Source organism: Aegilops tauschii, chromosome 5, assembly GCF_002575655.3.
Source record: "Aegilops tauschii subsp. strangulata cultivar AL8/78 chromosome 5, Aet v6.0, whole genome shotgun sequence".
Taxonomy (NCBI): Eukaryota; Viridiplantae; Streptophyta; class Magnoliopsida; order Poales; family Poaceae; genus Aegilops; species Aegilops tauschii.
In genome coordinates, this window is record NC_053039.3 from 28,319,604 (window position 1) to 28,336,422 (window position 16,819).

General features: G+C 50.0%; 1 protein-coding gene across 1 annotated transcript; it reads left to right on the forward strand.

The window, feature by feature from the left end:
• Nucleotides 1–2,573: 2,573 nt before the first annotated feature.
• LOC109785821 (protein ACCELERATED CELL DEATH 6-like) lies at nt 2,574–13,726 on the forward strand. Its single transcript, XM_020344406.4, has 3 exons — nt 2,574–3,781; nt 11,760–12,355; nt 12,457–13,726. The coding sequence occupies exons 1-3, from the start codon at nt 2,644–2,646 to the stop codon at nt 13,126–13,128; spliced, it is 2,406 nt and encodes an 801-aa protein (XP_020199995.3). The 5' UTR covers nt 2,574–2,643; the 3' UTR covers nt 13,129–13,726.
• The last annotated feature ends 3,093 nt before the right edge of the window (nt 13,727–16,819 follow it).

The window sequence follows — 16,819 nt, forward strand, 5'->3', positions numbered from 1 at the left end:
CCCTGCGTTCTTCTCGGCATTCCCCTCGAGCACAAAGGCTATCGGTGCCTCGATATATCCACACGTAAAGTTATCACCTCCCGGCACGTGATTTTCAACGAGCACATTTTTCCCTTCGCCACAGAAAATCCCACTGCCCCCAGCCCCGCATCTCCCTCGGGATCCCCCCACCTACCAGGTCCGATCCAACAGGATCCTCCACCCCAGTCGCCCCACCCCCCCCCGCACCCACTCGCGTCGCTCCCACCCACCCCGACCGCTGCGCCCCCACCGCTGCGACCACTCCCGCTGGCCCACCACTCACCCCCACCACTCCGGCCACAAATCCCGGACCCCACCCCTCGGCTGCCAGCTCGCCATGCAGCCAATCGCCTGCGCGCTGGTCATGCAGCCAATCCGCGTCGTCCTCGCCATGCACGTCACCCCCCGCTCTCACCCCGCCTCTGGCTGCCTCCCCACCCTCTCCCTCCACGAGCGGCGCCCGTCCTACCACCCAAAAACAGCCACCCCATGCGCACGCGATGCAAAGCCGGATTCCTCCAACCAAAATCCCTCTTCACCCTCACAACCACCACCGATCGCATCTCTCCTCTCCCTTCCTCCTACAAACACGCCCTCAAAGACCCAAACTGGTACAATGCGATGCTTGAGGAGTATACTGCTTTGTTACAGAACGAGACTTGGTCGTTGGTTTCTCCCCCTGCAGGTGTCAACGTGGTGACGGGGAAATGGATCTTTCGCCACAAGCTGAACCCCGACGGCTCCCTCGCTCGGTACAAGGCACGGTGGGTCTTGCGCGGCTTCACTCAACAACACGGCGTCGACTTCGAGGAGACCTTCAACCCTGTCGTCAAGCCGGCAACCATCCGCGTCATCCTCAGCCTCGCCGTCTCCGCCGGCTGGGCCATCCATCAGCTGGACGTGAAGAATGCTTTTCTTCACGGCCACCTCGACACCGTCGTCTACAGCCAGCAGCCGTCCGGGTTCGTCGACACTGCGCACCCGTCCCACGTGTGCCGCCTGCATCGCTCACTCTACGGGCTCAAGCAGGCCCCCCGGGCATGGTTTCAGCGATTCACCACCTACCTCGCGCGTCTCGGCTTCGTTGCATCCAAGAGTGACACCTCCCTCTTCATTCTTCACCGCGACGGCGCCACCGCTTATCTCCTCTTATACGTCGATGACATTATCCTCACTGCCAGCTCCGCCTCCCTGCTCCACCACATCATCTCGCAACTCCACAACGAGTTTTCCATGACTGACCTCGGCGAGCTCCATCATTTCCTGGGGATCAATGTCACACGCAGCTCCCGCGGCTTGTTCCTCTCGCAACACCAATACGCTCTCGAGATACTTGAGCGCGCCCGCATGAGCAATTGCAAGCCCATCGCCACCCCCATCGACACCCGCGCAAAACTTTCCGCCACCGACGGTGCTCCTGTCTCTGACCAGTCCCTCTACCGCAGTTTGGCCGGCGCTCTACAATATCTCACTCTCACCCGACCTGATATCACTTATGCCGTCCAACAGGTCTGCCTCTTCATGCATGATCCCCGAGAGTCGCACTTCACCGTCCTCAAGTGCATCTTGCGCTACATCCGCGGCACACCGCAGCTCGGCCTTCACCTCCGGCGCTCCTCCGACCACCGCCTCGTCGCATACTCTGACGCCGACTGGGCGGGTTGTCCTGACACCCGCAAGTCCACGTCGGGCTACTGCATCTTCATCGGCGACAATCTCGTCTCTTGGTCCTCCAAGCGGCAACAAACCGTCTCCCGGTCCACCGCGGAGGCGGAATACAGGGCGGTGGCCAATGCTGTGGCCGAGGCGTGCTGGCTGCGTCAACTTCTGCACGAATTGCGGCGTCCTCCGGATCGGGCAACGATCGTCTACTGCGACAACGTGAGCGCCATGTACCTCTCCACCAACCCCGTGCAGCATCAGCGCACGAAGCACATTGAGATCGACCTTCATTTCGTGCGTGAGCGGGTTGCTTTCGGCGATGTACGCGTCCTTCACGTCCCGTCCGCGTCGCAGTTCGCTGATATCTTCACGAAGGGGCTGCCATCGACCGTCTTCCTCGACTTCCGGTCCAGCCTCAACGTGCTCGACGACCCCGTTGTGGCTGCGGGGGGCTGTTGGAAGACTACCGTTGCTGGCTCAACTAGACCGAGTCCCACGTAGTTCATGCACCGGACGTGCCCTCCTTTTCTGTTACACGATGTGCATGACCTCCTGTATAGCTGGGTTGTTACCAGCCTCTGTACCTGTATATTAACCCCTTCGTGGGCATCAATGAGAATCACTAGTGTATTCATTCTCCATCTGGCATGTGGATGAAGCTGTAATCTAGACAGCCTCGAGGCAAAGAAATGGTTGGAGACAAAAAGAACAAAACAAAGATACAACAAACAAGTGGGCGCACATGGTTAGAGTTTGAATCTGGATCGAGTTGAAGTCTAGATAAAATAAAATACTGCGTGCTTGTCGGTCTGTCCGTTAGGTGGGCAAATAGTACAGTAAGCCTGCTAACATAACATCGGGCAAATATTACAGTAGTATGAACCTGATATAAGCTAAAGCTAGGAAGAGTTGAACACGAAGCTAGATTCACTAGTGCGAGCTTGCAGAGCAAATTGAGACATGGCGCTGAGCGGCACTGGTCAATCTGGACACCTACCTCCAGCATCCCTCGCGCACGCGCCCACCGGAGGCGGAGAGCAACCACCATCATCCACCGTGCCGGCCAGGCAGCAGCTTCCAGCTGCGTCCGCGGCACCGACGGAACAGAAGCCTCCTGCATCCGCCCTTTCCGGGCCGGGTACCCTTGGAGGAACGGTGAGCTCGTGCTTGGCTGACAAATTGACTATGGAGCAGGAAGGCATCGGTGGCGAGGATGCAACACTGTCGCCCGTGTCGCTTCTCGACCAGGACCCCTTCGAGGGCAGTTCCTCCTCTTTCGAGTGCGCCAAGATCCAGCACCTCGTGCAGGAGGTGGGGACTACGGCAGAGCCCGAGCAAGCGGCTGATGCGGCGGCAAAGGCCAATCAAAAGCCAGAGAGAGAGACGGCGGGGGAGGCAGAACCCGTGCCCCAGCAAGATCAAGAACCAGCGCCGGACAATGCTATGATCAGGGTGCATAGCATTGCCCGTCAGCTCAAGGGCAATGCTATGCACCCTGAGATGCTGAAGCCCGTCACCTGCGGGCACTGCGGGCAGCTGGAAGATCTTAGCCGGCCTCCGACGCCTGTTGAAGATGCTACTGACGAAAGTCCGCCGCCGGATCACCTGGTGACCGTGTCGGATGCAGTGCCTGTCGACCAGATCGTCTTCAAGGGGAACTCCTGTCTCACCTGCGCCAAGATGATCTACGAGAAGACCCAGGCATCTTTCGAGCAAGCGGGCAGCGACACACCGCTGCACTATGCTGCCAGGTCCAGAAATTTCAAAATGCTTTTCCATTTCATTTGTCTGATCGGCAATGAGTACGGCCTTGGAAGAGTGGCACAGGTGCTTAGGAGGCTCAACGGTCGTAGCGAGACGGCCTTGCACGGGGCGATATGGCAGGGAGACCCGTACATGGCTGAGTTCCTGATGCTGGTGGATCCTGAGCTGGCCCAGTATCCTCCACCTGGTCAGGGCACCTCACCGCTATACCTAGCTGTCTCCTTGGGATTCACAGACATCGCACGGATGTTGCACAGCAGAAGTGGCGGCAAGCTGTCCTACTCCGGTCCAGATGGACAGAACGCACTGCATGCTGCGGCTCTCCATGCCTACGGTAAGATACATTGCTGCTCGTAACAAGTCAAATTTTTTTCATTGATTGCAATTTTTGTTGGTAACTTACAAAGCTGACCGGTTGGTGATAACACGTCATTTTAATATACATGTTTCGCCACATTTAATTCATAGATCGACCCTTTTTTTAGGGTATACCGTTGTTGCTTTATTCAAAGTTACCTAGGGTGTTTTTCTAAGGATAACATTTTATTGTAGTTTACTACTCCATTGTTTCATAACATAGTGCATATAAATTTAAAACACAACTTATGTGCTTTCATGTTATCGCTAATCAGCGTACGAGGAAAATTCATCTTCCTGTCCTTGACGGCCGTGATGGACCTGCTTACTCCACTAAAGATATACTCGATGTAGCAACTAACTTCTACAAAAATCTTTTTGGATTTGAACCAAAGCCTACTATTCACCTGGGTGACCAATTTTGGTATGCTGAAAAATTAGTAATTGATAGTGAAAATGAAATGCTTGAAAATCCTTTTCTAAGAAAAATAATAAGGATGCCATCATGGGATCTTATGCTAGTGGGGCCCATGGCCCAGATGACTAATTTTTCTTTTCTACCAACTTTTTTGGAATGTTATAAAATAGACTTTATGACCTTAGTGAGAGATTTTGAGTGTGGTGCCCTAGATATCCAGAGATTTAACAACTCTATTGACACCCTAATTCGCAAAGAAACTGATGCCAAAACACATGAATTTTTTTAGACCTATATGTTTAAGCAATTGCTCTGTGAAAGTCCACAGTAAGGCCATGACTAATAGGACTTCTCCTGTTCCATTTCTAAAAAAAAAAGACTTCTCCTGTTGGTCATAGGTTGTTCTCCCCTTGCCAATTTGCTTTTGTAAGTGTAGATTTATACTTGAGAGTGTTGTTACTACCCATGACGCCATTCATGAGGTTCATAAATCTGGGATTGTCCTAAAATTAGACTATGAGTAGCTTAGTTCCACGAGACCTGGGTGATAGCGCAATCCACGAGGCCTGGGAGTATCATATTACTATGTTGTTAGGGCATCTCCAGCGGCAATCCACAAATTTTTCTCTCGCATCTGTCTGCGCACAGGGAGGAACCAGTTCACACACATGGATGCGGGAGGCCGCCATCCAATGATGTCCGCTTACATTTCAAACACTTTGGCAACAAACAGACGAAATTCGTACAAACACAATGGATTTCATACATACCGGACGACATTCATGCAAACACGGCGGATTTTCGTTAGATTTCGAACATTTAGAACAAAAGAAAAACCGACCCGACCCTAAACCTATCCTACGGCGGCGTCCAGCCGGTATCCAGCCCCTTGTCGTCCTCCATACGCCATCTCCATGACCATTGGTGATAAGACCGATGAAGTGAAGCAGCAGTCCCCGACGAGAAAGAGTAGAACACGGGAGCCAGACCGGCCCACATGGGACACAAGGCCCTGTCGCCTCCCGTTCCCTACTCATCCTCGGAGGAGTCCGCGACTTGTCCATCGCCGGTGGACGTGAGGTCCGCGATGAAAATGGTGGTGCCCGTGTTGTTGTCGTCCCAACGAGCCGCCAGGTGGTTTGTCGGCGACGCATAGGAGGCGCGGCTGTCATTGTTCTCCTCCTGATCGCTCGGAGTTGCGTCTCGGCGGCGGCTTGAGTGCGGACGACATCATAGATGTCATGCTGCTCCACGATGAAATTGGGGTTCGCCAAGGCCATGGCCGCCATGGCCTCCTCGCTCACGCGCTTGTCGTAGATCTGGCCCTCCCCTAACCGGTGCTACTCCAGGAAGAATAGGTTGTACCGCTTTTCCTCCTGCGCCTTTTGGAACACCGACAAAGGCACCGGCGCAGGCTGCACCTCCGCCATAGTGGCATTGTAGTGCTCCTGCACCTGCTCCATGGTGAAGCCGGCGTGCACAAGAGGCGCGGGAGCCGGGGCGGTGTTGTCGGGGCCCGTCTGCGTCGTGGTGTCGTCCTCGTCGTCTGAGACCCCGGGCGAGCTGGCCGGCAAGCCGCCCTCGATATGCCTGGGATGCTGGCTCTCCTAGGCGACAAGGCAGCCACCATATGCTTCATCTCAGTGCAAAGGCTCTCCCATAGAGCTTTGCCACAGCCATGGCCGCCACAGCCTCCTCGCTCACGCGCTCACCATAAATCTGGCCCTCCGCTTACCGGTGCTACTCCAGAAAGAACAGGTTGTACCACTTTTTCTTCTACGCCTGTTGGAACGCCGACAAAGGCGACGCAGGCTGCACCACCATAGTGGCGTTGTAGTGCGCCTACGCCTACTCCATGGTGAAGCCGGCGTGCACAGGAGGTGCGGGAGCCAGGGCAGTGTTGTCGAAGCCCGTCTCCATCGTGGTTTCGTCCTCGTCGTCGCAGACCTAGGGAGAGCTGGCCGGCAAGCCGCCCTCGATCCGCCTGGGACGGCGGTTCTTCCAGGTGGCGGCAAGGCACTTCATCTCAATGGAAAGGCTCTCTCACAGAGCTTTATCGCGTGCAGTCATGATGGATGCAGTGAAAGGAAGGAGGATGGGGAGCGACTTGTGTTGTGGCATGGAGTTAGTCGGGTGTGGCGATGCAATGCAAGGGAGGAGGATGGGGAACGGCTTGTATTCTGGCATGGATTTAGCCGAGTGTGGCCGCCTTTAAATAGCGGATTCCAGTGAGGCCAGACGTCCGGGTGAGTCAATGCGAGGGCGCCAGAGTTGGTTTCTAGGCCGGCGAGCCTACTTAATGGCGGCATAGGATGGATGGGGCATTCAATGGGCATGGTAGATATCCGTCCCATCCCGTCCAGTAACCCGTCACTGACATTGAACAGGCGCGGACACCAAAAACATACAGCGGGCGGCGTTCTCGGTCAGCACGCCGCTTCAATGACGAAAGCAGTGAGAGGTCGCACTCCTGCCGTACATCACGTACATCAAGCGAGATGGGGGAGCCAGAGAAAACGTTACATAAACACTCCTATACAGCAGCGACAGAGCGAGCAAAGTGAGCCTGAACCCTCTCCTGACTGGCATGCTCCAGGCTATCACATAAACGACGATTGAAAAGCACAAAATTACCATTTTTTGTGTTACTGTTTTAAAAAATTACCAAAAATTTGTTTGTCGATGATAACTACCAGTTTGAGCGCCAGCTGTTTCAAACAACCCAAATCGCCGATTGTTTTGCAATTGATCGCAAGTTGGGGCCCACTCCTAAACAAACCGTATGTTGACCGTCCGTAATTGACATATGGGGCCCACGTGTCAGCTTTTTTTCTCTTTCTTTCTCTCCTCTTCTCCCCTGTACTCTCTCTTTCTCTTCAGCCCCGCCGGCGACCCTCTCCCCTCCCCTCGCGTGCCCACCTCATCGGCGACCCGCTCCCTCCGCTGCCATGCCCACCCCATCGACAACCACAGCGTTCCCGAGGCGGCGAGCTCCTGGACGCGGCGGTCCAGACGGCCACCCAAGGAGCCCCGGCAACGGCGGGCGCCTCCGCCGCCATCCACACCGTCGGACCCCTGCGCGTGGCGCGTGGAGGAAGAAATGGCAACCTCGGCCTTAGGTGCGGCTCCTCCGAGCTCCTCCCTAACCCTGCCTTCCCCGACATGGCTGCCCCGATGACGGCCATGAACGCGACGCCGGAGAAGAAAGGGTTCACCGGCGGGGTAGTGGCTGTTGGGTGTGGCCGCCCGCAGCACAGACAGGAGCTGGCCGCCGTGATGCTCCAGCCGCGGTCGCCCGCAGCACGGTTGCAGCAATGACAAGCACGGTAGGAGGAGCTCGATCTGGAGGACGGCCATGGCAGGGCCTGATTGCTTTTAAAATATGTTGGTAGGACCCGATTGCTTTTCTGAAATATTTGCAGAGACCAAATTGCATTTTTGAAATATCTACAGGGACCTGGTTGCTTTTAATATATCTACAAGGACACTATCATATGGGCCCACGTGTCAGTTAACAGTAAAACAAACGGGTTGTTTAGAAGCAGGCTTCAACTATCACAATCACGATCAACTGCAAAGCACTCGTTGACTCGTGTTTTTTTAAACACACGACGCTGAAACTGGCAGTTATCAGCGATAAATAAAATTTTGATAGTTTTTTGAAACCCTAACGTGAAAAATGATAGTTTTATGCTATTCAGTACAGAAACGACACCTCCAGAGGTTGATATCGCCAGTCGCCTTCGTAATCACCTCGTGAAAACTACAGACATTTTGGTTGAAGACAAGATCATTCCGAGCCTCCTGCAGGTGCCAGAGAGCAACCATGCAGCCAGCCTCCCACGTAGATCTCGACGCGTTCGATGAGACTTGGGTACCGAAGATCTGCCCAACAGTCGCCGGCGCAGGCTGCAAGCCAACATCATACCAGACGGATGCACTTATGGCACATCAAGTGAACAGGTGACCATTCACATTTATCCGAGGGCGAGCAATTCCTCCAAGACAAGTTGAGTTGTGTACTCAGCCGGTCAGCCATCAACAGGAGCATGAAGATTTTGATCTTCCGAGGAAGCTTTGACCCCCATGTAGCCCTGTACAGACAGCCGGTGGAGAACTCGACTTCCGCACCCCAAGCCATGGTCCTGGAGTCTTCGTCTTCAGAGAGGACCACACCCTCGATGACCTCAGAGAGCTGCAGCCGTCAGTCTGTTACTGAGCAGGCAACTAATCACTCCTAGCAATCCACGCCCACCGTAACGTAGTGCGAGAAGAGCACCGGGAAGGCAAAGGCGAGCACACGCCAAGACTATGAGAGTAATACATCCAGGAGGTCCGCCTGTCGTAGCCAACAGCGACCCTCGCGACCGCCTTGTACATGTCTAAGCCATCAGCAACGAGTTGCTCAATGGCAGAGGGCTTGGAAGGGAGGTCACCACAGAGCCATTGCTGGAACCAGATCGCCCAGGAGCTGTCCACATATCCATGAAGCTTGTCCACGAAGCGAAGAAGAAGACATTGGTCCTGCCGCCGAAGATCCTTCATGCCAATACCACCTACCTGTCTAGAGAAACACATTTTATCAATGCAATTACACATTAATTTGGAACTGGAGCACCTCTCAGCCCCAGTCCAGAAAAATGATCGACGCCTTTTATCAGCTGATTCAGTTACTCCTGGGGTAGCACAAGAGAGAAGTTGCAGTAACACAATGTAAGGCATTGAGAATGCACACAATCGTTCTAGTGCTGAACAAGCAATATGTTGGGCGCCCTAACTGTCTAGTACCGGTCTCGAGTTGGAAGCAGCGGCCCGCTCCCCCGCTCCGCTAGGGTTCCCACTCCCGCCGCCGCCGGCTGCCGGGCGCGCGCCTCCCGGCCCGCCCCGCTCCACTCCCCCTCTCCCCCCTCTCCTCCTCTCCCCTCCCGCGGCGCGCCCGCACGCCCGGGGGGCCCCCTTGGCCACGGCCCTCGGCACCGCCTCCCTCCCCTTCCCCCGGCCGTCGCCGGCGAGCTCCGTCGGGCAAAGCCCGGGAGGCGCGGCGGCGGCGGGGCCCACCTTCCCAGTCCGCTTGTGGGCGCCGGCGCAGGGCGGCTCCTTTGAGCGGCGGCGTTGGCCATCCGCGGAATCTAGCGGCGTGGCGGCGGTCTCGCGGGGCGGCGGGGTGGCCTGCTGGTGGCGGCGCTCCGGCGACCCTCGTTCTGCGCGCCGCGGGGCGGCTGCGGTGCTCCCGTCTCGGGAGGTGGCGCGTGACCGGTCTCTTGCCAGATCCGGCCGGATCTAGCTTTGGGGGCCGGCCGGCGGCGCCTGGCTCCGGTGGTGCGTGCCCGGCGGCTCCGGCGCTTGGAGCTCGCCGGGCGACGCGGGTGGGGCAGCGGCCGGGCGTGGCCGCTGCTCCGGCCGTGGGCGGCGGCATGGGTAGGTCTCGGTGGTGGCCTACCGGTGTCGTGGTGGCTTCACGGTGGCTCGATGGATCTGCCCGCGGCAACGGCCGACTTCTCCGGCGTCGGTTTGTCTGCGTTCGGGCTGTCTCAACCTTCACCCATCTCCTCATCGCCCCGGCGCTACCCCCATCAATGGGCTGGTCCTCTCCCAGCTGCGGTCCACCGCTCGCCTCGCGCCCAATGCCGCAGGACCGAGCTCGTCTCGCGCACGATGCAGCAGGACCGAGCTCGTCTTCGCACGGTGCAGCAGGACTGACCCCGTCCCCCTCTCAATGCCGCAGGACCGAGCTCGTCTCGCGCTTGGGGCAGCAGGATGGGTCGGTGGATGCCAGTTCTGGCCGACCTATTGGGTCTCGCGATGCTGGGGGTTGCCCAGGGGCGCGAAAGGTGGGACGTTTCTGCTCGTCTCTTTTGTTGGGGTGCGGCGGGTCTCGGGTGAGGTGCTGTCGAGGTCTTGGATGCTGGGGCGGCGGCCCTGGTGGTGGTTGCGCGGTGCTCTTGGGCAGAGCCCGTGCCTTGGTGCTGCCCGCTCACCATGGTCGTGTGGGCGGCGTGGTTGCCGGGGTGTGGTGTTCGGTGGCGGTGAATGTTGGCCGAGGTGAAAACCTGCTCTATCTTCGGACGGACCGGCGGCGGCGAAGATTGTTCCCTTCTTGAAGGCGTCGTCGCGGCTCTCATTGTCCATCATGCGGCTTCGGGGGAAACTCTGATCCTTGGATCGGGCGGTGGTGGCGCTCCGGCGTCGTATCCTTCCTGAAGGCGCCGCCTTGGAGCGCATGGTTCGTCATATGTAGCTTCATCTCTTCGGGGCGGTAGTGATAGGAGTGGTGTTGCTGCGCTCAGCGCCTATGTATCCTGTCCTGGGTGTGTGCGTGTGTTGCGGTGGCATGGCGTGTATTTGTACTAGATGTTTGTGGTTTGATGCTTTATATATAAAGCGGGGCGAAAGCCTTTTTCGGTAACAAGCAATATGTTAAAGGGAGTTTAAAAATACAATAAGCTGAAAGTGTATATCCTGTCAATTGCAGCAACACTATGTCAAGACATTGAGAATGCACACAATCATTATAGTGTCCAACAAGTGAAAGTTTTTTTTTAGAAAAGCAGGTTAAACAGGAAAAAAAAAAGGGTTCAAATCCCCTTATTTGTGTACAGTGGACAAAAAGAAAAGATGCATGAGTTGGTTATTGGGCTTAGTAGCTACTCTTGAGACATGGGTTTAAGTTTCCTCTTTAGCACTTTATTTCTTTCTTTTTTCTCCCCTATACCTAGACTAATTCTTTGTTGGAAAAAATAAAACCTAGACTAATTGACATAAAACTGGACATAAAAAAAACTGTGAAGTGGGATGAGAATAAAAATCGGGAAGAAAGAAAATTGTGGAAGCGGAACGATCAATTGAACAAGGGGTTCAATTTTATCCCTAAAAACAGAATGTTCACCGGGTACCACGGTCCTTATTAATTATGAAGCAGAGTGCATAACAAAGATAATCACAACCGGAGCATTACAAGTTATGAAATAAAAACCCATAACTTGGTTGAATTTTTTGGCAACAACGCCTTTAAGAGATAAATATCTTCACGTCATCATTGCCACGTCTGGCCGGAGGCGGCCTAGACCAAGATTTTCATCCTGGCTACTGAGAGTGGCCAATGAATACTAGAACAACAAGATGTAGATAACTTCTTCAACAAAGTAATGATGCAAGTTCGTCGTTGTTTAACCCGACAAATAAAGGGCTTGACAGGAGTTTTCGCTCCGGACATGGAGTGGTATTGCAATTAGCACCTTGATGATGGATAGTCGCATCCGCCATGACTCCACCACACGTCATGCCAAAAAGTCACTAAAAAACCGTTAGACCCTCAGTGGCCGCCCATGAATAGAAAAGGAAAGTAAATGCTAAACCCTCAGTGGCGGCCCATGAATAGAAAAGGAAAGTAAATGCTAAAAAGACAAGGGAAGCTTGCAGCCACCTAATACTTCTTAGCTTCGTGATGAAACTTCAAATTAGTGTTCGGTTTTCCTTGACTATTTTTCTTCTCCGGCATCGAGTGTTGGTTTTTTAAAGTTAAAAGGCCTAATTGCAGATATGATACAAACGCTGCTGAATTGGGATGAGGATCTTAGCAAAGGGAATGACGGAAACGACAGCACCCCTCTTCACTATGTGGTTTTGGCGCAGCGTGACCCATTACTATTTCGTATATATGGCTTTTGTTTCCCCAACTTCTGGTTTCCGTGGGAAAAACATGCAACAGGGCAAGTACTTCGGGCTAACACATCTGCAGCGTGCCAGCCGGATAAAAATGGTTTGTTTCCTGTACACATCGCTGCCTTGATGAACAGGAAGACCGCCATCCGTATTCTGCTCAAAGAATGCCCTCGTTGCATCGGATCTCGTGATAACCAGGGAAGATCCTTCCTTCATACTGCTATCCAGAACAAGAGTTCCCTTGTAGTGGGATATGCTAGCGGAGAATCAAGTGTTGCATCCATAATGAACGCTCAGGACAACGATGGCAACACCGCGCTACACCTAGCTGTCGATGTTGGGGATCTATCCGGCTTTTTTACTCTGCTGAGGAACCCAAAAGTATTATTAGATATCAGAAATAACAAGGATCAAACTCCTCTGGATCTAGCATGGAGTAAGAGGAACCGAACAGTTTTTTCGTACGGACGGGTATGGATGTATATTCCTCTCTCCCCCATTTCCCCCCTGTTTAGTTCATCTTATAGCTAGAGGAGGCGAAATCTTAGTACTTCTTATTAATTTTCTTGCAGAATCCGGATCGAGTGATTTACTGGACCCTCCGACGTGCCGGTGCTAGTCATGCTAGCTCTTGGAAAGATCGTCTTCAAGAACTTTGCAATTCCGCGCCAATGGAAAGTCAAGAGGACAAAGAGATAAAGGAGGAAAAAGAGAAAGAAGAGTCAGCTAACATGACAGATTCGACTCGGACATTGGGCATTGGCTCGGTACTCATAGCTTCAGTGACATTCACTGCAACTTTCACCGTACCTGCAGGAATCAAAGCCAGTGACCATACCACCAATGGCACGCCAGGAATTCTTGGTACGTGGTATTTCAATGCGTTCATGATGGCCAATACGCTGGCTTTCATCTGCTCATCCATAGCGACTGTTGGCCTCATGTTCGCCGGCATGCCCCTGGTCAAATTACCAATCCGCCGCAGGCACTTTCTGATATCGGTCTTCTTCGCCTCGACTTCACTCACTTGTTTGAATGTTGCCTTTGCACTAGGAGTATATATGGTGCTGGCTCCAGTTGGTCTTAAGACTGCAATTGCCATATGTGTCATCACCCCACTTGTGCTGCTCTACAGGAATGCAGATAATGTTCATAAAATGGTTATTACTTCATGGCTGATATATGTCAGACGGGGGTTTATCTTTGCATGTTGTTCATTATACGCACTAGTTATCAACGGATAATAATGGAGCGTTGGCATTTCGTAGCCACCTTCGCTTGGGCAGCGCATAAGCAAACATCATCAACACCGTTTCAAAAACATCAGTCAGATCTCCAGGGTGGTTTAGTTAATGACTACGTAGGTAATTCAATTAAAGAGCTATGTAGATGTTCCTGCTTAGACACTTTTGTTTCTGAAAAAAATAAGAAATTTGGCTACATCTTGGGTCCAATGTAATCAGTAATAATTGTCGTGTGCCTTTGGTTGACCTCATTGACACTTTTTATTATGCAATGAACGGTTGCAAATATGTTTGCTTATATAGAGTGTTTGTTATCCTCTTGTTGGGTTTAATCAGACGGTGTTCATTAGAAATTATTTCAATTTTGCGACTCCATTCTACGGCCGCACATACCACTCCAATCGACGGCGTCGAATGGTAAAATGATAAATTTAGGTTTATCACATAACGAGCCTGTGTGGTTCAGTTTTCAACGGGTTTGTTCTTTTTCATTTCTTTAAAAATACTTAAATTATTGTCGCGTTACAAAAAATATACATTTATTGAAAACAAATTACCTTAAAAAGTTCATATAACTTCATAAAATACATATGCAATAATTTAATATAAATAGACATAATAAAATTATGAATTAATAATATATTTTATAATTTGAAAAATGTTCGCATTTTAATAAAATATTAACGTAATTATAGAAACGTTCATATATTTAAATAAATTTCCACACTTTTAATAAACTATTTATGTAGTATATCAATGTGTTCATCCTTTAACAAAAAACAGTATTGTTTTAAAAAAGTTTATATAGTATATAAATTTGTGTGTTTTTAAAAAAAAATACAAGCCTAGTGCGCCATTAGACTGCAGATCCTCACATGAATAATACTTGAATCATATAAACATTTTAATCATTCATAAATATTTTCAATTTTATGAATATGTTTTAAAATAACACACGAATTATTTTAAAAATGACATGAAGATTTTTGCATTCTTTTGAAATTATGTTTGTTATACAGTCATAAAGAGTACTTGTACTTGCATTTTTCCCGCAAAAAAAAGAAAGAGTACTTGTACTTTTGATACAGGACAACTCATTGGCTGGTCTACAAGCTTTGGTCCCATGTTCGTGTTACAGATCCGGTGTTGTTTTTGCTGGATTATTAAACTCTCTTTAATTTTTTGTTGGGCCACATGTTTATAATGTTTATGAATCATTAAATATCAGCAAATGTGAAGTTGTCCAGTGGCTAGCCGCATGCACTCGATTGGTACGTCACTGATTCGATCTAACACGCCAGTTTCAGTTTTTATCTTATAGTTATACTCCTAGTTTTTATTTTATAATTTATCAGTTTTTTCCTGAGGGCCTTATTGTAAGAAAATAATTCCGGGGTTTTCTTGCAAAAAACCAGGCCACACACCCTTGTCACCGACAACGGGCCCCATGGCATGCTGGCGCGCCTCCTCAGCTTCGCGGTCGTATACAAATGCCATTAGAACCGTATATGGACGTCCAAACCAAGTTATGGAACTAGTTCAATGTATTTTGCAAGTTCAGGCACTAAAATGCACATCCATGGCAAGTTCAAGCACCACTGGTGTATTTACCTCTTCTATTTTCAGAACAAGTTTACGTCGTCCTGTGGTACATGTGCAATCTCTTGAATTTTCAGCTGTTATAACTTCTGCTGTTCAGATATGATACGGTATAATTGGCCCTAACCAAACACGCTCTAATCTTGATAGTTTTGGACCTGTTCTATAACATTCAGTTGACTATTTCTGTAACGCGTATGCAAGCTTTATTGTTTGAAGGACCTTTCCATTGGTTTCTTGTTTGGATTATTTTGTCTTTTGTACATCGCATAGTCAGTAACCAGCAGTTAGAGACAACAATGTTTGTAGCAGTTAATTAAAGATAGCATAATCGGAGAATAAACAGTCTACTAAACCTAAAAAAGAACATCCTTTCGCAGACAACAACTTAAGAGTTGACGGAAGTTTTTTTTCTCGAATACGCACAAGCATGCGTATCATTCATTATAGAAAGAAGGGGAGGAAGAGCTCCCAAAGTCATATTTACAATGCTTATTTACATGTGGATTTTTAATCCACACTACCCGGATTTCTACAAGGACTACTCACTAACACCCCACACCACTTGTGTTTCCTCCACCCCTCTTGGCTCACTAGTGCAGAACCGGGCTTTAGCGCCGGTTCGTAAGGGCCTTTAGTACCGGTTGGTAGCACCAACCGGTACTAAATGTTTGGGGGAGTTTTGGTTTTAATTTTTATTTTTCCATTAATTTTGTGTTTTCCATTTAATTCTTTTTTGTTTGCTGGTATTTTACGATACTACATATTGTACACGTTATGCATATATATAAATAGATTTTCTCGTAGAACCGATCATATATATATAATCGAATGTCTCACAACCACCATTAATTATTCACACATACACATGTATATATATATATACAATTTCTCCTACATGTTACCTTGGTGCCTTCGGAGCACGATGACAAGTGGTTCATGGGGGCGGTAGCGGGTAATAGTATTCTCCTTTGGGATATATGACCTGGTCGAGCAAAAATCCCGCTATTTCCTCTTGAAGTGCTCGTATGCGCTCTGTTGATAGGAGCTGGTCCCGCACTTCTTTGAACTGTTAAGAAGGAGATCAATATGCATGTGTATTAGTTGTGTGACTAGATATCGACAATCATGTAAGATTTGTGAATAGTGTTCTGGCAAACGTACCCAGTCCTGTCTATCAGATCTGCTCCTTTCGGACGTCATCATGAGAATGTTCTCGCAAACGTAGTATGCACACACTTCAGTCCCCGGCGCCTGCTTCAGGGCCTTTACGAGAATATAATTTAATCAGATAATAATTAATCAAGCATGTTAATTAATTAATGGTATTGAAACAAGAATTAAAGAGATGGTAGCTAGCTAGCTAGTACTACTTAATTACTTACCTTGGGTCGATACCAACATAGCTTTTGTCGCCATTTTCGTGGAGTCACCTTGATGTACTTTGCCCAAGCCCTGCCCGCCGGCAAAGAAAATTAATAAAGGGGTTATTAAAAATAGTTCATATCAGGAAATGACGAAGTAAATAGGGCGAGATATAGTTAATAATGATTGAAATTACCTGTCGACTATCCCCTTCACGATGCTGTAGTCACTATCTTTTTTAAGTAGTGAGTCCAGTACTTCAACTTTTCCTTCGTCAACTTTAATGTCTAACAAGATCCAGTGGAACCTGCATGCGCATACGTTTGCATGTATAAATTAAGCGGGCATGTGCATAACACTAATCAACTATAACCCTAAACCATATACACTTATTAACATCTAGCTAGTAAGCAAAAACAGAATTTGTAGTACAAGACAGTGTGACTCACTCGAAGTTGTAAGGAAGTAGTATATCTTCACTGCTATTGAGGCGCTTCAAGAACTCTAGCATGTTTTTCTCTACATCTTGTCCACACCATTCCAATTTCCATGTGTATTCATTAACGGTATTTGGGTCAATGAACCCAATGCCATAGTGTCTAGCTTTTTTCATTTCATACATCTTCATCCTGCATAATACCACAGAAAAGAATATATAGTGAGGATATATAATTACAGGTAATTAATAAACAATCAATGAGCACTAGAGCTAGCTTGAGACTTAAAT

Coding starts and splice junctions, on each gene's coding strand:
- LOC109785821 (XM_020344406.4), top strand. CDS start 2,644: ATGGCGCTGAGCGGCACTGGTCAATCTGGACACCTACCTCCAGCATCC. Junction 3,782..11,759: donor TGCGGCTCTCCATGCCTACG/GTAAGATACATT, acceptor GCCTAATTGCAG/ATATGATACAAACGCTGCTG. Junction 12,356..12,456: donor CAGTTTTTTCGTACGGACGG/GTATGGATGTAT, acceptor ATTTTCTTGCAG/AATCCGGATCGAGTGATTTA.